Source organism: Geotrypetes seraphini, chromosome 11 (genome assembly GCF_902459505.1).
Source record: "Geotrypetes seraphini chromosome 11, aGeoSer1.1, whole genome shotgun sequence".
Lineage (NCBI taxonomy): Eukaryota > Metazoa > Chordata > Amphibia > Gymnophiona > Dermophiidae > Geotrypetes > Geotrypetes seraphini.
The window spans coordinates 114,621,428-114,645,126 of NC_047094.1; the positions used below are offsets into that span (position 1 = coordinate 114,621,428).

General features: G+C 41.7%; 2 protein-coding genes across 7 annotated transcripts in view; one reads left to right on the top strand and one right to left on the bottom strand.

The window, feature by feature from the left end:
- Positions 1–8,262, bottom strand: part of POFUT1 (protein O-fucosyltransferase 1) — a 92,027-nt gene extending 83,765 nt beyond the window's left edge. For 2 of the 3 annotated variants that reach the window (XM_033962793.1, XM_033962794.1), the window contains exon 1: positions 8,085–8,262. In XM_033962793.1, coding sequence (XP_033818684.1) covers positions 8,085–8,184 — 100 coding nt within the window. In that variant the 5' untranslated portion in view covers positions 8,185–8,262. Of the gene's footprint in view, positions 1–7,757; positions 8,001–8,084 lie in introns of those variants that run through there. The other variant, XM_033962795.1, reaches the window with a different exon arrangement.
- A 74-nt stretch (positions 8,263–8,336) lies between these two features.
- KIF3B (kinesin family member 3B) overlaps positions 8,337–23,699 on the top strand; it is a 130,248-nt gene continuing 114,885 nt past the window's right edge. For 2 of the 4 annotated variants that reach the window (XM_033963822.1, XM_033963821.1), the window contains exons 1-4: positions 8,337–8,453; positions 18,021–18,098; positions 18,885–20,336; positions 22,190–22,291. In XM_033963822.1, the coding sequence (XP_033819713.1) occupies positions 18,939–20,336; positions 22,190–22,291 (1,500 nt within the window). In that variant the 5' untranslated portion in view covers positions 8,337–8,453; positions 18,021–18,098; positions 18,885–18,938. The remainder of the gene's footprint in view (positions 8,454–18,020; positions 18,099–18,884; positions 20,337–22,189; positions 22,292–23,699) is intronic. The other 2 variants (XM_033963818.1, XM_033963819.1) reach the window with 2 other exon arrangements.

The following is a 23,699-nucleotide window of genomic DNA, read 5'->3' on the forward strand; positions in this document are numbered from 1 at the left end:
AATACCCCTTCTCCCTTCCCTCTTTAGCAAATGTTTCATCTATGTAGGCTAGCGGCAGCTCTGTGTGCTTTTAACTTCAGCACACACCTGCTCCTAAGCAGTATTTTAGCCGCGGTTTCATGAGGCAGCCTCAGGGCCTTTGGTAGGCCGGCCCACATCGCATCATCGAAGCGGGCTGGCCTAGCAAAGGCCCCGAGGCTGTCTCATGAAACCGCGGCTAAAATACTGCTTAGGGGCAGCTGTGTGCCGAAGTTAAAAGCACACAGAGCTGCCGCATCTGGTCTGGGGGTGCGGAGACAAAAGCAGGAGCAGGAGACATACGCGGCAGGAGTCCTGGTGGTGGAAGGCAGGAGTCCCGGCATAGTGACGGCAACAGGAAGTTGCATGTCAGCTGATGCCAGCACCTTTTGTTGCGGCGGGAACCCGAATCCTTCACGGACCGGCACCGGTCCGCGGACTGGTGGTTGAAGAATTATGATCTAGAGAACATAACCAATCATTCTGATCTTGAAGGAGGTAAAGGAACGCAGTAACAACATGCAAAATTTTTCTCTGACTAAAAATTTGTTGAAAGCCCTGAGATCCAGAATGGGTCGCAGATCGCCCGTCTTCTTCGGAACTAGGAAGTAACGGGAGTAAAACCTCCTGTTCCAAAGGAACTGGTTCGATGACACGGAGACGAAGTAGAGCTTGAGCTTCCTGAAGAAGAAGGGCGGTCTGGGATGGACTGGAAGGATACTCTCTTGGAGGAAGCGCTGGTGAAACCTGAGTGAAATGAAATGATTGACAGCACCCAGAGGTCATATGTAATGTTCTCCCATCGGTGATAAAAATGATGGAGACGACCTCCTATGGGGGGGAAGAGAGGACAGAGACAGAACGATGGAGGTTATGCTCTGTTTTAAACAGTCAAAAAGGCTGCGCAGCCTTAGGTGCAGCAGAAGGCTGAGGTTTCTGTTGCTTCTGTTGCTGTTGTTTCTTAGGAGGCGCTTGATTGTAAAGAACCGCCCTCGGAGTATAACGCCTCTGGAAAATTGGAGGAGGACGGGAAGGTTTCACAGGAGCTGGCTTAGGCTTTGGTCTGACAATGGAAGCAAAAGATTTTTCATGCTCAGACAATTTCTTAGTGGCTGTCTCTATAGATTCATCAAAGAGGTCATTGCCTGCACAAGGGATGTTAGCCAGGCGGTCCTGAAGATTAGGGTCCATGTCAATGGTGTGAAGCCAGGCCAAGTGGCACATTGCTACAGAGAAAGCAGTGACCCTGGCTGACAATTCAAAGGCAACATATGAGGACTGAAGAAGATGCAATCTGAGTTGTGACAGAGTAGCAATAACTTCTTGGAATTCGAAGTGCTTCTGTGTATCCAGGTAATTGAGAAACTTAGGAAGAAGATCAATGAGGAATTTGAGATAAGTAACAAAATTAAAATTATAATTAAGGACTTTGGAGGACATCATAACATTTTGATAAAGATGACATCCAAACTTGTCCATAGTTTTCCCCTCCCTTCTAGGAGGAAGAGCAGCATAGACTCTGGAAGGATGGGATCTTTTTAAGAAGGATTCCACAAGAAGGGATTGGTGAGACAACTGCGAATTCTCAAGTCCTTTACAATACAGAGTTCTATACCTGGAGTCCAATTTGCCTGGAACAGCAGGAATGGTATAAGGGGTCTCCAGGCAGCGTGTGAAAGTCAGAGACAAAAGCTTGTGAAGAGGAAGCTTAAGTGACTCTGCAGGAGGTTGAGGGAGATGCATGACCTCGAGATACTCCTTAGAGTACTTAGAACCAGTATCTAATTGAAGTTCTAGGTCATCAGCCATCTGGCGAAGAAAAGCAGAGAAAGACAGCTGATCCACCAAGGCCTTGCCCCAAGAGGGACTCAATGACCTCGAGGCAGCCTGGGTCAGAGGGAAAGCCTCTCTGGAGAAATGACCATCAAAAGAATATGGAGACTTGGATGAGGCAATGGAAGCAGCTGAGTCCTCGAGGTCTGGAAGCGGAGACCTCGATCGAGGAGTTGGTGGTCTGGAAGAGCTGGAAGGTCTGGAATTGAGGCCTAGACGAAGAAGGTTGCTCTTTGGAAGAAGACCTATGCCTGAATGGATACCTCGATGAAGGCCTCGATCGACGATGAGAGTATTGTGTGGAAGCAGATCTTGAGGATCGAGGAGACTTCGCCCTAGAGATGGAAGTAGGCAATGCTACCTGTGAATGGATAGGGCTAGAAGCAGTAGATCGAAACTCCTTGTATGGAGTGTGAGGATTCCTGTCGAGGCACTCGCAAAGAATCTATTCCTTGCATAGAGTGCGTAGATGCCAGACCAGACACTCGCAAAGACTCTGCTCCTTGCATAGAGTGTAAAGATTCAGCTCGAGGCAGAGGCTCGATCTCGCGGGAGACTGCTGATTGCCCAGGCTGAATTAGAGAAGACAGCGTCAGCCCAAATTTGGTCAGTAATTGAACAAATTGCTGCTCTAATATGGTGTGCAGAGAAGCCGGCAAAGATGGATCCGCGTCTGAAACCAGACCACTTGCTGAGGCTATAGGCTCCAAGGTGGCAGTGGAGATGTGCTTACAAGTCTTGGAAAGCTTGAGGACCACCGCCGGAACCTTCTGCTTAGGTATCTGACCTGAGGGAAGCTCAGGGGAAGAGACAGCAGGTTTACTCGAGGCCAGAGACGTCCCAAACAATGGAAGGTCTGATGAGGCTTGAGGTCGGAGTCGTGGAAATAGGAGGACCCTTGGCGGAAGATGGGGCTGAGGCAGCGCTCGAGGTCGAGGGTATGACTGAAGAGCCTATCCCGAAAAGTTTCTCCACTAAAATCCGACGACGTTTAAGGGCTCAAGGTTGAAGAGTAGCACAGCACTTGCACGACTTAGGATTATGGTCAGGCCCAAGGCACCAACGGTGTGCGTCCGTGAGGGACATCCGGGCTGTCAGCATTCGGGCTCCATGGATGACGTCACCCATATGTGAGAATAGGCTGCCTGTTTGTCCTGGGATAAAGAGGTAATATTATAAAGAAAATATTAATAAAGTGGTAATGGAAAACTAAATGAAATACTGGTAAAATTCCAGAAGGAGTTTATCAAACACAAGTTTCAAGTTTATTCAAGTTTATTTGTATTTAATAAATCGCTTATCAATAATTTATTAAGTGAGTTACAACCAAAATATAAAAGTAAGTCATAAAATTAACATACTATTTAAAATGGGCGAGACGAACAAACGTACTGACAAACTTGGATACAGGAGGAAAAAAGGGGTAAAGTTACAGAATTGGTGTTAAGCTAGATTAACGAAAAAAAACGTAAATGGAAAGAACATAAGGGAAGGTAATAAGATTAATTTTCCTATATATAAATTGCTGACTCAAAGGATGGGAGGGGGGGGGCATTCCTGAGACATTGAATACAAAGCCTACAGTCAAATGAACATTGTATCAAGTTATCAGCAGAATTTACCATAAGCACTATTGTTTAAAAAGATTGTCTAAGCATGTCATGTGAGGGGCGAGCATGTGAAAGAAGAGAACAGTGCCCAAATATGAGCAAGGTCTGAAGAAACGGGGTGGAGAGATAGGAAGTAGGTGTGAAGGATTTGAGAGTTTGTGAACTGTACTGCTCTACCCAATAAGCAAACAGGCAAGAGGGGCCAACTAAAGATTTTACAGACTATATATTCAATGAATGTGCTATGCCAAGTGTGTCCATCATGCCAATTTCTATGCAGAGGGCAGGGCACCCATTTTGGGCCCAAAATGTAAATAAATTATATTGCTTACTTTACTTAAAGTCTCTCAGAATCTTACTCATCTTGTGGGCAATGCCTTTTCTCACACTGTCTAGTGATTTTCAGTTTTAGATTTGCACCTATGTACATGTCCCCTTTCCTGTTCAGGGGTTTCCAGGACTGTCCCTTCACTTTCCTTTCTCTATTTAATTTTAAGAAATACTCCCCCAACTTCCCCCCCCCAAAAAAAAAAAAAGACTGCTCAGCCAAGTGGAGCTACACTGTACACAGAAAGTACCGTGCATGACCAATAAGACTTACTTTGCTAACAGAGAGCATAGGCCCTCTCAGGAGTAGTGCTGCCCGATTCAAATCGGTTCACACATTCACTTCGGGTGAATCGATTCGAATCAAACAAACAAACAAAAGTCGGCTTCCCGATTTGGCTGACCCTCCCCCCTCGCCCCCTAAAGCAGGAGTGGCAGCACTGCTCTTGCTGGCTTGCCGCTGCCACACCTGCTTTAGAGGGTGAGGGTCAGTTGGGAAGTGCTGCTGTCGGCTTTCCCCCTGGCGTCCGATTTTCCGCCCCTCCCGGCCTCCCGCACCGTTTACATTTGAGGAGCAGCCTGCAGACAAGATCGCGGTGCTAGAAATCTTTGCACTGCTTCAGAGCTCTGCCACGATCCTGCCTCTGACATCAGAAGAGGGGCGGGACCGCGGCAGAGGAAACAGCTCTGAAGCAGTGCAAAGATTGCTAGCACTGCGATCTTGTCTGCAGGTTGCTCCTCAAAGGTAAACAGTGCGGGGAGGCCAGACACCAGTGGGAACATGCAGGCCTTCCGGGAAGGGGGGGGGGTGAGCAGTCTTTCGGGGTGGGGGTTGGGACAGGCCTTCAGGGGGAGGTGCAGGCCTTCAGGGGGGGATAGACCTTCAAGGGGGGGACAGGTAGGCAGGCCTTCGGGGGGGATGCAGGCCTTCAAGGGGGGACAGGCAGGCCTTCAGGGATGAGGTACAGGCCTTCAGGGGGGACAGACCTTCAGGGGAGGGGGGCCCTGGTGTAGAAGTACACAGAGGGAGGGAAGGGGGGGTTCAAAGTGACGTGCATATGCCGGACTTTGGGGGGGGAAATAATGGGTCTGAAAATAGAGGAGAGGGACAGAGATGATGGACAATGGGATTTAGGGAAGGAAGGAACAGAAAGGGAGAGAAGTTGGACACAAGGGATGGCGTGGAGGGGGGGATAGAGATACTGGATAGGAGGGTAGTTGGGAAAAGAAAGGTAGAGATGGTGGTCCCTAGGGTGGTGGGGAAGGAGGGAGAGATGCTGGATGAAAGGGTAGTTAAGAAAAGGTAGATCTGTGGAGGGAGACGAAAAAAAAGAAAAGATGCCAGACCTCCTGGGAAGGGAAGGGAAACAGAAGGGGAGGACAGAGATGGCAGATGGATGGTTAGCACGGAGAAAGAAGGAAACCCTGGCAAGCAAGTTATCAGAAGACAACCAGAGCCTGGGACCAACAAAATTTGAATAATGACCAGACAACAAAAGGTAGAAAAATTAATTTTATTTTCTGTTTTGTGATTACAATATGTCAGATTTGAAACGTGTATCCTGCCAGAGCTGGTGTTAGACCGCAAACGTGAGCTAGGATTTAACAGAGAGAGGAAAAGTCTTTTTTGCTTGTTTATTTTGTTTACACTAGTGCTGCCCAATTCAGAAAAAAAATTTTGATTCAATTCGATTCAGCCTATTGAATTGGTTTTTTGATTCGATTTTCCTGCCCAATTGGGTATTTTTTTTCAAACATACTGGTGGATTTATTTTATAGCATCTTCACCCCCTTTGCCTTCTCCTAACCACACTGGCGCTGTGGTGTAAACAAAATAAACAACAAAGACTTTTCCTCTCTGTTAAATCCTAGCTCACGTTTGCGGTCTAACACCAGCTCTGGCAGGATACACGTTTTAAATCTTATATATTGTAATCACAAAACAAAAAATAAAATTAGTTTCTCTACCTTTTGTTGTCTGGTCATTGTTCAAATCTTGTTGGTCCCAGGCTCTGGTTGTCTTCTGATAACTTGCTTGCCAGGGTCTCCTTCTTTCTTCTTTCTCTGTGCTAACCATCCATCTGCCATCCCTGTCCTCCCCTTCCATTTCCCTTCCCTCCCCAGGAGGTCTGGCATCTTTCCTTTTTTTCGTCTCCCTCCACAGGTCCACCTTTTCTTAACTACCCTTTCATCCAGCATCTAACCCCCCTTCCCCACCACCCCAGGGTCCATCATCTCTCCCTTTCTGTAACTTTCATCCCTAAATCCCATGGTCCATCATCTCTCTCCCTCCCCTCTATTTTCAGAACCATTATTTCTTCCCCCCAAAGTCCGGCATATGCGCATCTCTTTGAACCCCCCCTTCCCTCCCTTCGTGTACTTCTACACCAGGGCCCCCCTCCCTTGAAGGCTTGTCCCCCCCCTGAAGGCCTGCATCCCCCCGAAGGCCTGCCTGCCTGTTCCCTCCCTTGAAGGTCTGTCCCCCCTTGAAGGCCTGCATCCCACCCCTGAAGGCCTGCCTGCATCCCATCCCAAAGGCCTGCCTGTCCCCCTTAAAGGCCTGCCCCCCCCGGAAGGCCTGCATCCCACCCCCAAAGGTCTGCCTGTCCCCCTTAAAGGCCTGTCTCCTTCCCCCCCCTGGAAGGCCTGTCTCCCTCCCTGGAAGGCCTGCATCCCCTCCGAAGGACTGTCTCCCCCCCCTTGAAAGCTTGCATACCCCCCGAAGGCCTGTCCCCCCTGAAGGCCTGCCCGCCCCATCCCCTACCCCGCAGGACTGCTCATCCCCCCCTGGCCTCCCCGCACTGGTGTTTACTTTAACGAAGCAGCCTGCAGCAAGATCGTGATGCCTGCAATCTTTGCACTGCTTCGGAGCCGTTTCCTTTGCCGTGGTCCCGCCCCCTCCTCTGATGTCAAAGGAGGGGTGGGACCGCGGCGGAGGAAACAGCTCCGAAGCAGTGCAAAGATCGCGGGCATCGCAATCTTGCTGCAGGCTGCTTCGTTAACGTAAACGCCGGTGCGGGGTGGCCAGGAGGGAAGCGAGATGCCTGGAGGGTGGATGGGAGGAAGCGAGATGCAGGGGGGGGAAGCCGGATGCCAGGGGGAGGAACCGGACAGCAGCACTAACCGGCTGAGGATCCCCCCTCGCCTTCTAAAGCAGGTGCGGCAACGGCCGGCCAGCCAGCAAGAGCAGCGCTGCTGCTCCTGCTTTAGGGGGCGGGGGTTAGCCAAATTGGGAAGCCGATTTTTTTTTGTTTTAAATCGATTCGAATCGATTCACCCAAAGTGAATTGGTGAACCGATTCGAATCGTGAATCGGGCAGCACTAGTTTACACCAAAGCGCCATTGTCGTTAGAAGGCAAAGGGGGTGAAGAGGCTATAAAATAAACCCACCAGTATGTTTGAAAAAAAACCACCCAATTGGGCAGGAAAATCGAATTGATAAACCACTTCAATAGGCTGAATCGAATCGAAATTTTTTTTTCCTGAAATCGGGCAGCACTACTTAGGAGGCATCACCAGAAATGGTGCCTGTATCTCCCCTGCTTATCTGCAGAGAATGAGCAACAGCAGTAGAAATAAAAAGAAACGGGAAAATTTGATCATGTCACCCCTTTGTTAAAGAATGCTCATTGGTTGCCTATCCCACATCGGTTTACTTATAAAATTGCTCTTTTAACTTACAAAACTGAAAAGGCTAATGCTCCTGCATTTTTAGATAGACTATTAATTCCATATGACCCCCCAGAACCTAAGATCAGCCTCAAAACAGTCTATTGATGTTCCGTCCTTAAAAATAATTGGCACTCGTGTACTCTTTCAGTTACTGCCCCTTTAATTTGGAACTCTCTCCCCTTACATATTAGAGCTGAACAAAACTTGGATAAATTCAAGAGTAGTTTAAAATGCTTTCTTTTTAAAGATGCCTACAATTGAGTTATCCTGTTTTTATTTTATTAATTATAACTTACCTTGTCATATCCTTCCTATTGTTTCTTCCTTTTGTTTTCTTTCTCAGCAAATTGTAGTTCTCCCCTTTTTTTCCTATTGTTCTCATGTCGCCACCACAACCAAGCATGTCGGTCTTGTAAGGTTTATTTATGTTCATTGTTTGTTGTTTGTCCCTATTTACATTTTAACTTTTTTTTTAATTGTACAACACTTTGAATTCCAGGAGAAGCGTTTAATCAAATTTTAATAAACTATGAAAAATAAAACGAGTGAGAAAACAGGAAGTGAATGTCGAGCATATCGTGATTGTATTCTTCTATAGCAACAGACCTCCATATTTAACTTACCCATGCAGGGACAGTATAGCAAATAGCCAGCTGGATCCCACCCAATCGCAACCGACAAACATATCCGCAGCAACACCAACCACAACCACTTCAGACACATCGCTAAGGCCCACAACGCCTTCCACGAAGCTACCTGAAAATCTATCCCACGAGCCACCGGGCTGTCTCAGGACGGAAGTACTTGTTGCTAAGGAAATAGTTTGGCAGGAGCGATCTGGTAGCTAAGGAAGTAGAGACTTGGGCATCTGCCCGTTGCTAAGGAAGTGAGTGTTGGCGTTCTTTACGTATTCGACCCAGTGACAGAGGGCAAGGGGTAGAGATTTTCAATGGCTGATAGTAGCGGCGGCAGTGGTAGTGGCAAGATGGCCGGTAAGTTGGAGGGTATAACCTATTCAATTATGCTAGGGACACATTGGCTCAAACTAGAGCTGCACCTTTTAGTCTTTGCAGACGAGAAAACGACTGGTGTTTGTGGGAAAGAGGTACTGAGTTACGCATGGAAGCCGCAATCTGTGTAAAATGATCTGAGAGAGAACACAGACAAAGATCACAACGGATAACCCTTTAACTAATTTCATCCGTTCTTTGTTTGCTGTATACTAGAGAACCTCCCAATTAACTTGTTTCATCCTTTCTTTGTCTTCTGTCCCAAACACCCCCTTTCTCTGGTTTCTGATTCGTTCACATCCCGGAATCCTGCACTTTGTGAGGTTGCAGTCTGCAGTACCTCCATTCCCTTACGACACTGCATAAAAACTTGTAGCCACTTCCTCCAGATCTTTAAATCTCCGGGACTGTCCTATCGCCTACGTACAGCCGGCTTTTCTGCTTCTTTTTAATTTAACAATTTATAGCGCCAATTTCCTATTGGAAATAAGACACCAAATGTTAGTAAGCTATTTTTGTTAGTAGGCCAATTGACTAATACAAATTTTCTTACAAATTGTAACGATGTTAGAACACTCCTTCAGATTTTGAATTAGCTAATTATTTTAAAATGAAAATCCACATAATTGGAGATCAACTAATCATCACTAATTATATTTCCAGTGCAATAGGTGTGTCATTCTAGACATACGGTTTATCTCCCCATGGCCACGAGCTATATACAGAAGGAATCTACTATGGATTTTTTCTGTCCCTCCTACTTCACTGGGAGCTCTACTAACATTTGCAGTTTTTCCCTTGTGCATGTGAGCCGGAAGAAGTGTTTCTGTTTTTCCCTCTCTCTTTCTTATTTTATTCACTGTTTTTGACCTTTATTCTGTGTTTTCAGTACTTGGAGCTTTCACTTTGATTTCAGCTCTGTCTGCATAGAGAAAAAGCAGACTCTGGTCTGCAGCTGACAGGCCGATCGATCCATTGTGGTACCTGTTGGCTAGCCTGCAGAAGTATTTCATCCTTGCCTACTGCCTAGCGAGGGTTCAAGCGCAGGCTGTTTGGCTACATTTTTCGCCTCCCCCCCCCCTTTTTTTTTGTTAGCGCATCCGGAAGTGGGGTGAAAGTGGCAGCCCGAAGATCAGCGTTGAAGGGACATTTCCAGCTTGAAGCAGTGATTCTGCCATGTCGATGCCCATTCCTCGAGCCTCATTATGTCACGTTGCAGATCTTCGCAATCCCCTTGCATCTTCACTACTCTGAATAACTTCGTATTGTCCGAAAATTTAATCACCTCACTCGTCGTACCTATGTCTAGATCTAGATCGTTTATAAAGATGTTAAAGAGCACGGGTCCAAGCACCGAGCCCTGCAGCAACCCACTGGTGATGCTCTTCCAGTCCAAGTATTGTCCATTTACCCCCACTCTCTGTTTCCTATGCTCCAGCCAGTTTTTAATCCACGTGAGTATTTCACCCTCGATTCCATGGCTCGCAATTTTCCGAAGTAGTCGTTCATGCGGAACCTTGTCGAGTGCCTTCTGAAAATCCAGATATACATAAGAACATAAGTATTGCCCCTGAAGGGTCAGAACAGAGGTCCATCGTGCCCGGCAGTCCGCTCACGCAGCGGCCCTCAGGTCCATGACCTGATAGTGCTCATACCCTAAAACTCTCATATGCTTTTTGCTTAATGTCCTGTAGAGTAACCCTCTATCTGTACCCTGCAATCCCCTTCGCTTCCAGGAAGTCATCCAGTCCCTTTTTGAACCCCAGTATTGTACTCTGTCCTATTACCTCATTTGGAAGCGCGTTCCAGGTGTCCACCACCCTCTGAGTGAAGAAGAACTTCCTTGCATTCGTTTTGAATCTGTCCCCTCTCAGTTTTTCTCAGTGACCTCTTGTTTTTGTTGTCCCTGCTAGTCTGAAGAATCTTCACCTTCTCTATGCCTTTCATGATTTTATAAGTCTGTATCATGTCTCCTCTCAGTCTTCGCTTTTCCAGGGTAAAGAGCCCCAGTTTGTCTAACCTTTCGGCATATGAAAGATTCTCCATTCCTTTTATCATCCTAGTTGCTCTCTGGACCCTCTCAAGAATCGCCATGTCTTTCGTAAGGTACGGTGACCAGTATTGGACGCAGTATTCCAGATGTGGGCGCACCATTGCTCGATACAATGGCAGGATAACTTCCTTCTGGTAGTGATACCATTTTTGATAATGCCCAACATTCTGTTCGCTTTCTTTGAGGCCGCTGCACATTGCGCCGCTGGCTTCATTGTTGTATCCACCAATACCCCCAGGTCTTTTTCTAGGTTGCCTTTCCCCAGCACCCTCCCTCCCATTGTATAGCTGTACATGGGGTTCCCTTTCCCTATGTGCAAGACCTTACATTTCTCCACATTGAAGCTCATCTACCATCTTTTTGCCCACTCACACAGTTTGTTCAGGTCGCTCTGCAGTTCTTTGCTTTCCTCAACAGTTCTGACCCTGCTGGAGAATTTTGTATCGTCCGCGAACTTGATAACTTCGCACTTCATCCCCGTTTCCAGATCGTTAATGAATATATTGAACAGCAGCGGTCCCAGCACTGACCCCTGCAGGACACCACTCGTGACCCCTTTCCAGTCAGAGTAGTGTCCTTTTACTCCTACCCTCTGCTTCCTATCCGCCAGCCAATTTTGGATCCATCTGTGGATGTCCCCTTCTACCCCGTGGCTCCACAGTTTCTTCATCAGGCGCTCATGGGGTACCTTATCAAAGGCTTTTTGGGAAATCCAGATATACTATGTCTATGGGGTTACCTTGGTCCAAATGTTTGCTTATCCCCTCAAAGAAATGCAGTAGATTCGTTTGGCACGATCGTCCTTTACAGAAACCGTGCTAGCTTGTTCTCATCAGTTTATTTTTTTCTATATGCTCATTGATACCTTCCCTGATCAGTGATTCGGCCATCTTCCCCGGAACTGAGGTCAAGCTCACCAGTCTATAGTTCCCCGGGTCGCCTCTCGATCATTTTTTGAAGATCGGTGTAACATTTGCAATCCTCCAGTCCTCCGGGATTACCCCTATTTTCAAGGATAGGTTGCAAATATGCCCGAGTAACTCCGCTGTTTCGTCTCTGAGCTCTTTCAGTATTCTCGGGTGGATCCCATCTGGGCCAGGAGATTTGTCAGTTTTTAATCTATATATCTGCCTGAGAACGTCTTCGAGGCTTACCTCCATGCATGATAATTTTCCCTCTTGATCCCCCTTGAAGATTTTTTCCGGTTCCGGCACATTGGATGTGTCTTCTTTTGTAAAGACCAACGCGAAGAACTTGTTTATTTATTTTTATTTTTTATTTATTTTATTCAATTTTTTCTATACCGTTCTCCCAGGGGAGTTCAGAACAGTGTACATGAATTTATTCAGGTACTCAATCATTTTTCCCTGTCTGTCCCGGCAGGCTCACAATCTACCTAATGTACCTGGGGCAATGGGGGAATTAAGTGACTTGCCCAGGGTCACAAGGAGCAGCGTGGGTTTGAACCCACAACCCCAGGGTGCTGAGGCTGTAGCTTTAACCACTGCGCCACACACTCCCAGTCTATCAGTCACCTCTTTTTCTTCCTTCACCACTCCTTTCCTGTCTCCCTCATCCAGAGGTCCCACCTCCTCCCTCGTTGGCTGTTTCCCTTTTACATATCTGAAAATTGGTTTAAAATTTCTTGCTTCCTTGACTAGTCTTTCTGTTTACTCCCTCAAAGAAGTGCAGCAATTTCGTCAAACAAGATCTGCCTTTGGTAAAACCATGCTGATTGGTCCTCATCAGCCCATGTCCGTCAAGGTGATCAATGTTGCTGTCCTTTATCAGTGACTCTACCATCTTTCCCGGTACCGAGGTCAGACTCACAGGTCTGTAGTTTCCCGGATCTCCCCTCGAACCTTTCTTGAAGATCGGCGTAACATTCGGCACCTTCCAGTCTTCCGGAATCTTTCCCGATTTGATTGACAGATTGGCTATTAGTTGAAGCAGTTCAGCTATGGTCCCTTTCAGTTCCTTGATGACCCTCGGATGGATGCCATCCGGTCCCGGGGATTCATCGCTCTTAAGCCTATCAATCTGCCTACACACCTCCTCTAGACTGACCGTCAATCCTGTCAGCTTTCCGTCTTCGTTTCCAGCATATATAGCCTGATGGGTTCCAGTATGCTGTGTACATCTAAGGTAAATGCGGACACAAAAAATGTGTTCAGTTTGGTGGCAATTGCTTTGTCCTCTTTGCTCCCTTTATTCCATGGTCTTCCAATGGTCCCACTGCTTCCTTCGCAGGTTGTTTCCCCTTAATATATCAAAAAAACGGCTTGAAGTTCTTTGCCTCCATAGCTATTTTTTCCTCGTAGTCTCTTTTGGCCCCTTTTACCGCCTTATGGCACCTGCGTTGTTGTTGTTTGTGCTTGTTCCAGTTTTTGTCCTTTTGACCATTTTCTATTCCTTAAATGAAGTTTTCTTGTCTCTGATCGCTTGCTTCACCTCTACAGTGAGCCACACCGGTTCTTTGTTTTTTTCCTCTTGGATCCCTTGTTGATATGCGGTATATATAGATATTGCACAGTGACTGTGTCCTTAAAAAGGGACCAAGCGTGCTCCAGCATTTCTATTACATATTTAGTTGCAAACTATTATATTCTCTATTTCATGGCTCCTTTAATTTTTCTTTTTCCTTTTTTTTATTTTGCTGTTTGTTTTTTCACTGCGCTTTACATTCTGTGTTTTCTCATCTCTTTTCTTCTTCGCACCTCGGTTTTCTAAGTCAACATCACAAATTATGGAGTTTCCCTTAATCTTTTCCAACATTGATCACATCATTATAAAAAATATATTTTTCACAGTACATTCATTTTCATTATTCATTGTTTCCACTTAATTTCAAAATCACTATATTTCTGCCCATCTACATTTACATATATAGACTTTGAACCTTATTCAATTTCATATAAATTACTTTATTCTGATATCCTAGGCCACCCATTGACCATATCACAATAAAACACGTTTTAGTATAGCACGGTTATTTGTTTCCACCCATTTTATATTTCATTATCAATTAAAAAACATACCTTTACTTATTAACATTTACATATAGTTTAGATTTTAAGTCATTCTTTAATTCCATATAAATGATGTTTTTCTGTGGTTAGTGACATCTCAGACCACACAAATTTTGGTCCAGTCCTTTGAGTTGGATCTTTGGAAGTATTTTGTAATGTTAGTAAGATTTTAAAGAAATATCTGGCCTTTCTATACATTCATGAAAAGGGCATACCAGATGTTGCTTTTTAACATTTGTCACTTAGCTGATTTTTCAGATTTTAGTCATTTTCTTTTCTCTGCACACACTACAATTACAGTTACTGGTTTTGTATTGTTTGTTCTGTTTTTTTATTTTACATTCGTATGACAGGGTTTACCTTTTTTAATCTACATTTGATTCTTTTCAGTTAATTTTAAATTGGTCTGCAAGATTTTGAAAGCCATTCGGAAAGCAGAATATCTAATTAGAATAATAATCTCATATCATTAGTACTAAATATTTGTATGAGTAAGTTTCATCAGGTCATTGAATTGATTCATCGATACATGTAATATGGATTTGCAGTAACAAGGTTCAGTCTGTTTTTATTTTATAAACACTGGTTCCATACATTTTATTCAAACCCAGTTTTCCATCTAAGTTTATTTTCATCTAAGATAATAGGCTCATGTTTAAGTTAATTTTTTCAACGTGGGGACTATTCCTGCAATTATACACAGTCTATTTATTTATTCTCAATGAAGCTGATGGTGATCAGTGAACGTGATGTGCACACACACACACACACACGTAATGTATTCTCTTGCAGTTTTCACGATACAACCTCATTTTCATTGGATAGTCTGTGTTTCGCGCCATTTCTTCTTTTGGGTTTGCGCCTTTTTTTGCCTTTTAAACTCCTAGTATCTGTGTCATGTCCTTTCAAATTTCACTCCCTTGGAGGAAATTGAGCTTTTGGATAAGGGGTAAGTCTTTGCAGGTCTATCATTATGCTACGGTCACTTTGCACAGAGTTTTTTTAAATCCAATTTGGCACTATCCCTCTGTTTACAGAAATAATGGCTTTAAAACATGACCAGTTGGTTTATAATTTTGATATAGAGTATTCCCCATAGTAGTTTTGTTTTATTCAGTCATCCTTCTATATCTCTCAATTTTTATCATTGCATTTGTCCTGCTGTCAAGTCTTTTTTTTCACGTTCAGGCATTGCAACTTTTATAGTTCACGTCGGCGTCCTCGGCCACAATTTTGGCTTTATCATAGTAGCATACTGACCACAGGACACTAGCATTTTTGTTCTGTGGGTTTTTTTACGCTTTTATAGTTCATGTTAGCATGCCTGATAGCTAATTTTGTCTTTACTATAGCTGTACCATACACTATTGTATACTAAAATTAAAGTTTCTTACATCATTTTTTTTTATTCATGTTCATTGTTTTGTTATTTATTTTTAGCCGTGCATATATTCGTGATCATGTGACACCTCTGTATTTAAAATTCCATTGGTTACCAATGGAATTTAGGATCAAATTTAAGATCTTGATGTTGGCACATAGAGCATTATTTCAGCTATACAGCCTTCATATCTTGCTAACTTGGTGTTATTTTATGCCCCAAGACATTTATTACAATCTTTGAATGACAATAGGGTAGTTGTTCCTCATATCTCAAAGGCACATCTTGCGTCAACTAGAGATTGTGCGTTCTTTTATTTAGTTCCACAGTTATGGAATAATTTGCCCATAGATTTGAGAAAAGAAGAATCATATATAAATTTTAAAAGACACCTAAAAGCACATTTTTTATAATTGGCTTTCTCAAATTGAATAATTAAGTCTGTGACTGTACTCTGTATTTATATAATGATTAATTTTTGATATGGAAAATTTTTACTTGTAGGTATTTATGGTTTCTTGAGATTTTATTTATTTTTTATTGGATTGTTATTAGAATTATTATTATGGAGATGTTAACTGTTTAGTATTTTAGGAAAAAATTTTTTTTTTTTAACTTGCTTTTATTCTTTTCTATCCTATTTTTAAATGGAGTTCCTTTCTTAATGAATGTGTATATTGTACACCGCTTAGTTCCTTTTAAGGCTGTTATGCGGTATAGAAAGTTTTTAATAAACAAAAACAAATTCTTGAAATCTTTGGACACTTCCTTTACAAAGTATGATTCCTAATCATGGCTCACAATGAAATTTAATGAGGTTTTACATTTGTATTATTCTTAGAAGCAGTCACACAGCTCATTGTCACTATATCTTTATGAAGTATAATTTCCAACCATGGTTGGCAAAGCAATTCTGCATTTGAATTATCTTTAGAAACTGTTGCACAGCCTAGTGGTCACTATGAGAGCTCTTTTGCCAATTACATTTCTAATCTATTGCAGATACAGTTAATTTTATATACATATATTGAGCATATATATATTGAGTGTCAAGTTCTAAATACTCTGAGTCTGTTTCAATAGTTTTAACACTTTCACAACGATTTAGTGGAAGGCAAAAGCATACTACAATATGAGCTAAAGAGAGCCCTCACAAGGAGGAAAAGCCTCAGACAAAGCCCTCCCACCGCAACAAAAGTGGCTAAGGTGTTCAGGCAGGGAACCTCATCGGCATAAAAACCTCCTATGGGGACCACCGTGGCTCTATATTGTGTTATAGTTAAATAAATAGGTGGTGAAGTTCAATGGCTAGATCAAATACTTAAAATAGTACTGACTCAAAACAGTCATCCAAAGTGACTTGAAACTTATCTTTTGTTCATGAGCTCAGTTGGAACACCAACGATGGCCAGCGTTTCACATAATGCTGCCTCAGGGTGTGACCTCCGATCATGAACTGAAAAATAATTTTTAAATCAAAAGAAAAAGTTAAAAGCTGCCTAAACATCACTTCCAAGTGCATAATAAACACAAAACTACTACCAACATACCTTTCAAAAACGAACATGCTAATCCGTGTTTCTCTGCACAAAAGATGGTAGCTAAAACCACACAGCTGTACGGGATTTAAATAAATAGAGACCTAGACGCAAACCAGAAGTGACTGCATGACACACCATGCAGACAACCTCCGGATTGGGCGCCAAGATTTAAAGAAACAAAACAAACAAAAGGTCTCAAATATTTATTTAACTATAACACAATAATAGAGTCATGGTGGTCCCCACGGGAGGTTTTTATGCCAATGAGGTTCCCCGCCTGAACACCTTAGCCACTTTTGTGGCGGTGGGAGGGCTTTGTCTGAGGCTTTTCCTCCCCGTGAGGGTTCTCTTTAGCTCATATTGTAGTATGCTTTTGCCTTCCACTAAATCGTTGTGAAAGTAAAGTTTATTGTTGACATTTTGATTTTTTTCATATATTCTGAGTTTGGATATTAATAGTTTTAACAGTCACACAAGAGCCTTTTTAACTAATCATGATTACATTTGCAGTCTTAAGGCACGTTCAGTACATTTTTATCTTGATTTGGCATTATAATATTTATCAAAACAATAGAATACAGGTTCTGCACGCAATTGAATTAATTTTGAACAAGAGGAAAAGACCTCAGAAGCCTGCACCATCAAGAATATTTAATTCTATAGTGGTTACTCAGCAGGACAGGTTCTCTATCATTGGTCTCACACACCTCTCCTAACTGGTTAGCAAAAAAACTTTTTAATCGTGTATTCAACACTTCTCACTTTTTTAACCGGTGATATAAACAAAAATGTAATGCACTTATCTGAATTAAGGATAAGAGCCCGACGGGACCCGTTTCGCCAATTTATTGGCTTCGTCGGGGGACTTTTTGATAGTGCATTCAGTCTGAACTAACACATCAAAAAATGGCGCCGGCGCCATGTGTTAGTTCAGACTGAATGCACTATTAAAAAGTCCCCCGACGAAGCCAATAAATTGGCGAAACGGGTCCCGTCGGGCTCTTATCCTTAATTCAGATAAGTGCATTACATTTTTGTTTATATCACCGGTTAAAAAAGTGAGAAGTGTTGAATACACGATTAAAAAGTTTTTTTGCTAACCAGTTAGGAGAGGTGTGTGAGACCAATGATAGAGAACCTGTCCTGCTGAGTAACCACTATAGAATTAAATATTCTTGATGGTGCAGGCTTCTGAGGTCTTTTCCTCTTGTTCAAAATTAATTCAATTGCGTGCAGAACCTGTATTCTATTGTTTTGTTGTCTACATTGAAGAGGTTCTTATCCATTTCAATTTCACAGTAATTATAATATTTATACAAAAAAAGGAGATAGGGGAGCTGTGCACTAAAGCTAATATAAAAAAATCAGGAGATCAAATTGGATGGAATGTTAAATGAAAGAAGATCTCCAAGGTGAATTTAATGTCTGATTTAAATTCACCTTGGAAATCTTCTTTCATTTAACATTATAATATTTATATACTTTTTTCTTTTTCTTTATCTTTATCTTTTTTCCTTTTTTCTTTTTATTGTATGGTCACTATAGGAGTCATTTTGCTACGTTTGAAGAGATATTTGTGAAATTTTTATGAAGATATTAGATATCTCATCAGTCTGCTAATAGGTATGTTTCTATCTTTGCATTGATTATGCTTCTATGCGCTATGTTTTATGTTTTGATGTTTTCTTACTTTATATATAATCATGTTGGGATCATAATAGCTGGTCCACAAATTTGGCAGCCTATTCGTTACAACATGTGCACAATAGTTATGATTTTACGTTATTTACGGTGCATTATGTTTTAGTAGTTTTTTAAGGAATATTTATATACAGTATGCATTTTCAAATAATATATATGTTCTTAGTCATTTTCAATTCAGTTCCTTTGGATGCAGTTTTTAAGAATATGTATGTTCCCAGTCATTTTTTTGTCCAGTTTTTTTTGTTGTTTACATTTCTTCAAGTCTTTTTTAGGAGATTATTTATGTTTGTATTCATCAGATGCATTTTTAGCATTTATATGAGGGCTGTTCAAAAAGTATCAGACCTTTATTCATAAAAAATACAGAGTATTTACCTGAGGGCCTTATTAGTGCTTGTGCAGTTTTAGTGTTAGCCCAACACATTCTGAAATAGCTTACTGCATTTTATAAAACTCCTTAAGACAATTTTGTTTGGAGATTCAGTTGGTACTACTAATTATTTTAAACAGGATTTTATAATTGTATATTTTTATTGTTATGCATGTATGTTATATGTTTTGATTGTTTAAAACATGTTATCTGTCTAAAATTTTGGATTGTTAGGCTACAAATAAGTACATTTTTAAATGGTAAATGGTTTAAATAAGTACATTTTTAAATGGATAACCTGTTCTCATTAGACCTTTTTTTCTTTTTATTTCTAGATTTATAACACTGCTGGCCTTACAGTGGGAGAATCACTGACTCGCATCACCATCATGTCCAAGTCAAAGAGCTCAGAGTCTGTGAGAGTGGTAGTTCGATGTCGGCCCATGAACAGCAAGGAGATAGCTGCTGGATATGAAAAAGTTGTTGATGTGGATGTGAAGTTAGGTCAGGTTGCTGTGAAGAATCCAAAGGGAGCTTCTACTGAGCTACCCAAGATGTTTACTTTTGATGCTGTTTATGACTGGAATGCTAAGCAGTTTGAACTCTATGATGAGACCTTTAGGCCATTAGTGGAATCTGTCCTGCAAGGTTTCAATGGAACTATTTTTGCATACGGGCAGACAGGAACTGGTAAAACCTACACAATGGAGGGATTGCGAAGTGATCCAGAAAAAAGGGGAGTTATACCTAATTCTTTTGAACATATCTTTACACACATCTCAAGGTCACAGAACCAGCAATACTTAGTTCGAGCTTCGTATCTGGAAATTTATCAGGAAGAAATCAGAGACCTCCTGTCTAAAGATCAGACCAAGCGCTTAGAACTGAAGGAAAGACCAGACACAGGAGTATATGTAAAGGATTTATCTTCCTTTGTTACAAAGAGTGTGAAGGAGATAGAGCATGTAATGAATGTGGGGAACCAGAACCGCTCTGTTGGAGCTACTAACATGAATGAGCACAGCTCACGCTCTCATGCCATTTTTATGATCACTATTGAATGTAGTGAACTGGGACTGGATGGGGAAAATCACATTCGTGTGGGAAAACTGAATCTGGTAGATCTTGCAGGCAGTGAACGCCAGGCTAAGACAGGAGCCCAAGGTGAAAGACTGAAAGAAGCTACGAAGATCAACCTTTCCCTTTCAGCACTGGGTAATGTTATATCAGCCTTGGTAGATGGTAAAAGCACTCACATTCCTTATCGAGACTCCAAGCTTACGCGGCTGCTTCAGGATTCTCTTGGGGGTAATGCAAAGACAGTTATGGTTGCTAATATAGGTCCTGCCTCTTATAATGTAGAAGAGACTCTGACCACCTTGCGGTACTCCAACCGTGCCAAAAATATCAAGAATAAACCAAGAGTGAATGAAGACCCCAAAGATGCCTTGCTGCGTGAATTCCAAGAAGAAATAGCTCGACTAAAGGCACAGCTTGAGAAACGGTCAGTTGGAAAGAAGAGAAGGAGAGGAAGGAGGAGACTAGGTGGGGAAGGAGGAGAAGATGATGAAGATGGAGATGGAGAAGAAGCTGAAGATGATGGAGAGGATAAGGAAGACTATTGGAGGGAACAGCAGGAGAGGTTAGAAATTGAGAAGAAAGCTATTGTGGAGGATCATAGCCTAGTAGCAGAAGAGAAGATGAGACTGCTGAAGGAGAAGGAGAAGAAGATGGATGACCTGAGGAGAGAAAAAGAAGCCATGGAAATGCTGGGAGCCAAAGTCAAGGTAGAGAAGTCTTCTATGAGAGCTTTATGAAAAGGGCTGAATAAGGAATTCAGTGTCAGATTGTGTCTTTTTTTTTCTTGTGCATTAATAATTTAGCCTTTTTGTCTACCTCTGTCTATTTCAAGGCTTGTCCAGCTAAATGTTGGTCAGATATTGCTACTGGACCCATTCAATTCATGTAAATCTAGTGGGGTATAGATGAGAAAATGCAGTATATTTATTCATCCTTAATGTGCAGCTGTTTCCCTGACTAACTCCTGTATATATATTTTTTCTTGAAAGTTTTTATTGAGTTTTGCAAATACAAAAAAACAAAAACATACATTGGAAATCGTGAAGTACAGAATGATGATGAGCACATTGGTATTAGCACAATGGTACAGCGGAAGTAGTAACTAAATATCCAATGAGCTACTGAAGTGAATTTAAGAAAGAATACTGATGTTGATAATTCAAAATAATAATAATAATAATTCAAAATTAAATTATATGGAAACCAAAAAGTAAGACCTAATGTATAAGGTATAAGATGTATTATCTGGATGTCAACAGTGAGGAGATTAGTATGTCAATACTAAAAGCGGTGCATATGTATGGTGCTAGCATTATAAGAACTCTCTAATCAACCCATTTATTAAGAGGTATAAAGGTCAATCTGATGTCTGATAAGGAGAAGTGGCAAAGCTTAGTAGTGGAGCCCAAAGACTTTCAAATTTCTTCATTGAATGTGATCTCTCAGCAGCAACTAACTCAGCAGGGACTAACTCCTGTATCTGGAGACTCAACAATGAAATTTCAGTGGGTACATAATATATATTAAATTAAAAATTCCCACTCAAAAATTAAACCAAAAATAATTAGGTCTTTTCCTCTCCTGAAATAAGACAGGAGCCTCAGACTCAGTAATTAGGGCAGTGTCTCTAAATAGGTTGAATATCATGATGGTAATTAACCTTGCTCCTAATCGTAGGTATGTGGAATATGATCTCTGTTTTCAAATTTACTGTTCTTTGGCTGAAAGATGGCGAAATTATCCGTCTTGAGTTAGAAAATCCTCTTTGTTTTGTCATTTATATTTTTAGGCATTTAAAATCCAGATAAGTATTGCTGAAATTTTTTTTATACTATTGTTGCATTTGCTTCAAAAGACACACAAAATAGAAACATCGAGGCTTTCTTCTTCTCCTCTGATGTTGCCAGCCTTTTGTATTCACTGCCTCAAGGACTTAATTATGTGTTAAAATTATTTCATATTATCTAGATTTTAAATGCATTAACAAGGCAATAGGCACCAAAAGTTGCATGCATAAATGTTTAAAATAATGGTGTTTATTCATGTACATGTACACATAAGTATATAAATGTCAAAAGTCCACCTAAATGCTATTCTACAAATACCCACTTATATAGTGTATATTTGCAAGGAGGAGGTGCAGAAATGTGGAGCTCAAATTTACATGTAACTCGTGGAATACTATAAGTTACATATGCATTTTCAAAACATCTAGAACTGGTGTCAATATTAGCATCTTTGTTTTGTATAAGTGGTCATGCCTAAGTGTTAAAATCAAGTATGTACCCAGTTATACTATTTTCCTGTAAAGGAAAGTAGGTGCCCAGTTTACTCGCAGTTTAGCTACTTGGTAATTTTTGCTGTCCAAACCAATTATCATTTACCCAGTGTGCACAAATAAGTAATCTATAAGATTTCAAATTTCACACACATTGAATACAATAAGTCTTTCTTATACTCTGTTCCTAAGAACAATATTTATGGCATTGTACTATTTAAATAATGTTGCTCTTAGATGCTAAATTTAGATACCATTTATGTTGAAAAATATCTTTCTCAGGCCATGGAAAGTAAACTTCTTGTTGGGGGAAAAAATATTGTGGATCATACAAATGAACAGCAGAAAATTTTGGAGCAGAAACGGCAGGAAATTGCTGAACAGGTAAGAGCTCAAATTTAAAAAGAAAAGTATTTTTTTGTAGTCAATGCACAATTAAGCTGTGTAGTTTGTTTGCTAGAGGATCTGGTCTAGGGTTACCAGATTTCAAGAATAAAACAAGGAGACATGGCCCCGCCCCATTCTGCCACCCAGCCCTGCCCACACACAAACCTTGCCTCTTCTTCCCCAAGTCCGAGCAGCGTCTGGAGGGCCTCTGAGCATACACAGATGCAACGTAATGATGTCACACATGCGTGCATACTCGGGGCCTTCTAAAACGTATACAAAGTGCTGAGTTTTGAAAATCTGTCCAGACACCCAGAAAGTCCTCTTTAAAGAGGACATGTATGGGTTTTCCTGGATATCTGGTAACCCCAATCTGGTCAAGACTTAGTAGTACAGCTATTTGGACAAGCTCCTGGTAGTCTTTCAGCAACTGGCCATTTAGACCTGAGGTATGCCGCTTTGTACTTCTGTTCAAACTTATATGAAAAGGCTGATTGCTTCCTTAGAAATCTGGTCAATAAAGTTAGAATTGTTTCTAAAGTATTTGGCTGTTTGTCTTTCAAATCCAACATCTAGTTTAACTGAGTGTTCATAATGTTTGGAAAGCACTTCTCTTTTGTTTTTTCATAAGACCTCAGAACCACCACTCCTCCGTCCCACCAAAGTGTATATACGGGGAGTTACAAATGGTGAAATCCTCACCGGTCTCTTCAAAGTTTCACCATTACTAAGTTAAGTAATAATACACTAAGAAATGCAAGTTATTTAAAACTTTGAAGAGACCGGTGAGGATTTCACCATTTGTAACTCCCCATATATACACTTTGGTGGGACGGAGGATTGGTGGTTCTGAGGTCTTATGAAAAAACAAAAGAGAAGTGCTTTCCAAACATTATGAACACTCAGTTAAACTAGATGTTGGCTTTGTACTTCTGAGCATTGAAGCCAACTTTTCAAAATGTTTGGGAGTTCTCAACTCGACACCAATTACCAAGTTCATATAAAGGAAATTAAAGCATGGTGGAATGTAAACACATCTGGACAGCTGTGTTTAAATGAGGAGTACAGCAGTTGTGCACACACAGGGAGGACTTGTGGGTAAAATAAATGATAAGGATAGCACTGCATCTCTCTCCCCAACTCCAACTCTCATGGTTTCTCACTCTTCTCCCAGCCCATCTACACCACACTCGTACTATGCCTTCTAGTCTATGCTGACCCATCTATACAACCCATATTTTCCTCCTCTCAACCAGTCAATATGCTGAAAACTTCCACCCAGTGTGCAGAGGTGGCCAAAAAAACAAAGAAGATGCTAGGAATTATTAGAAAAGGGATGATAAACAAGACTATGAATGTTATAATGCCTCTGTATCGTATTTGGATAGTAAGCTCACGGGTAAGC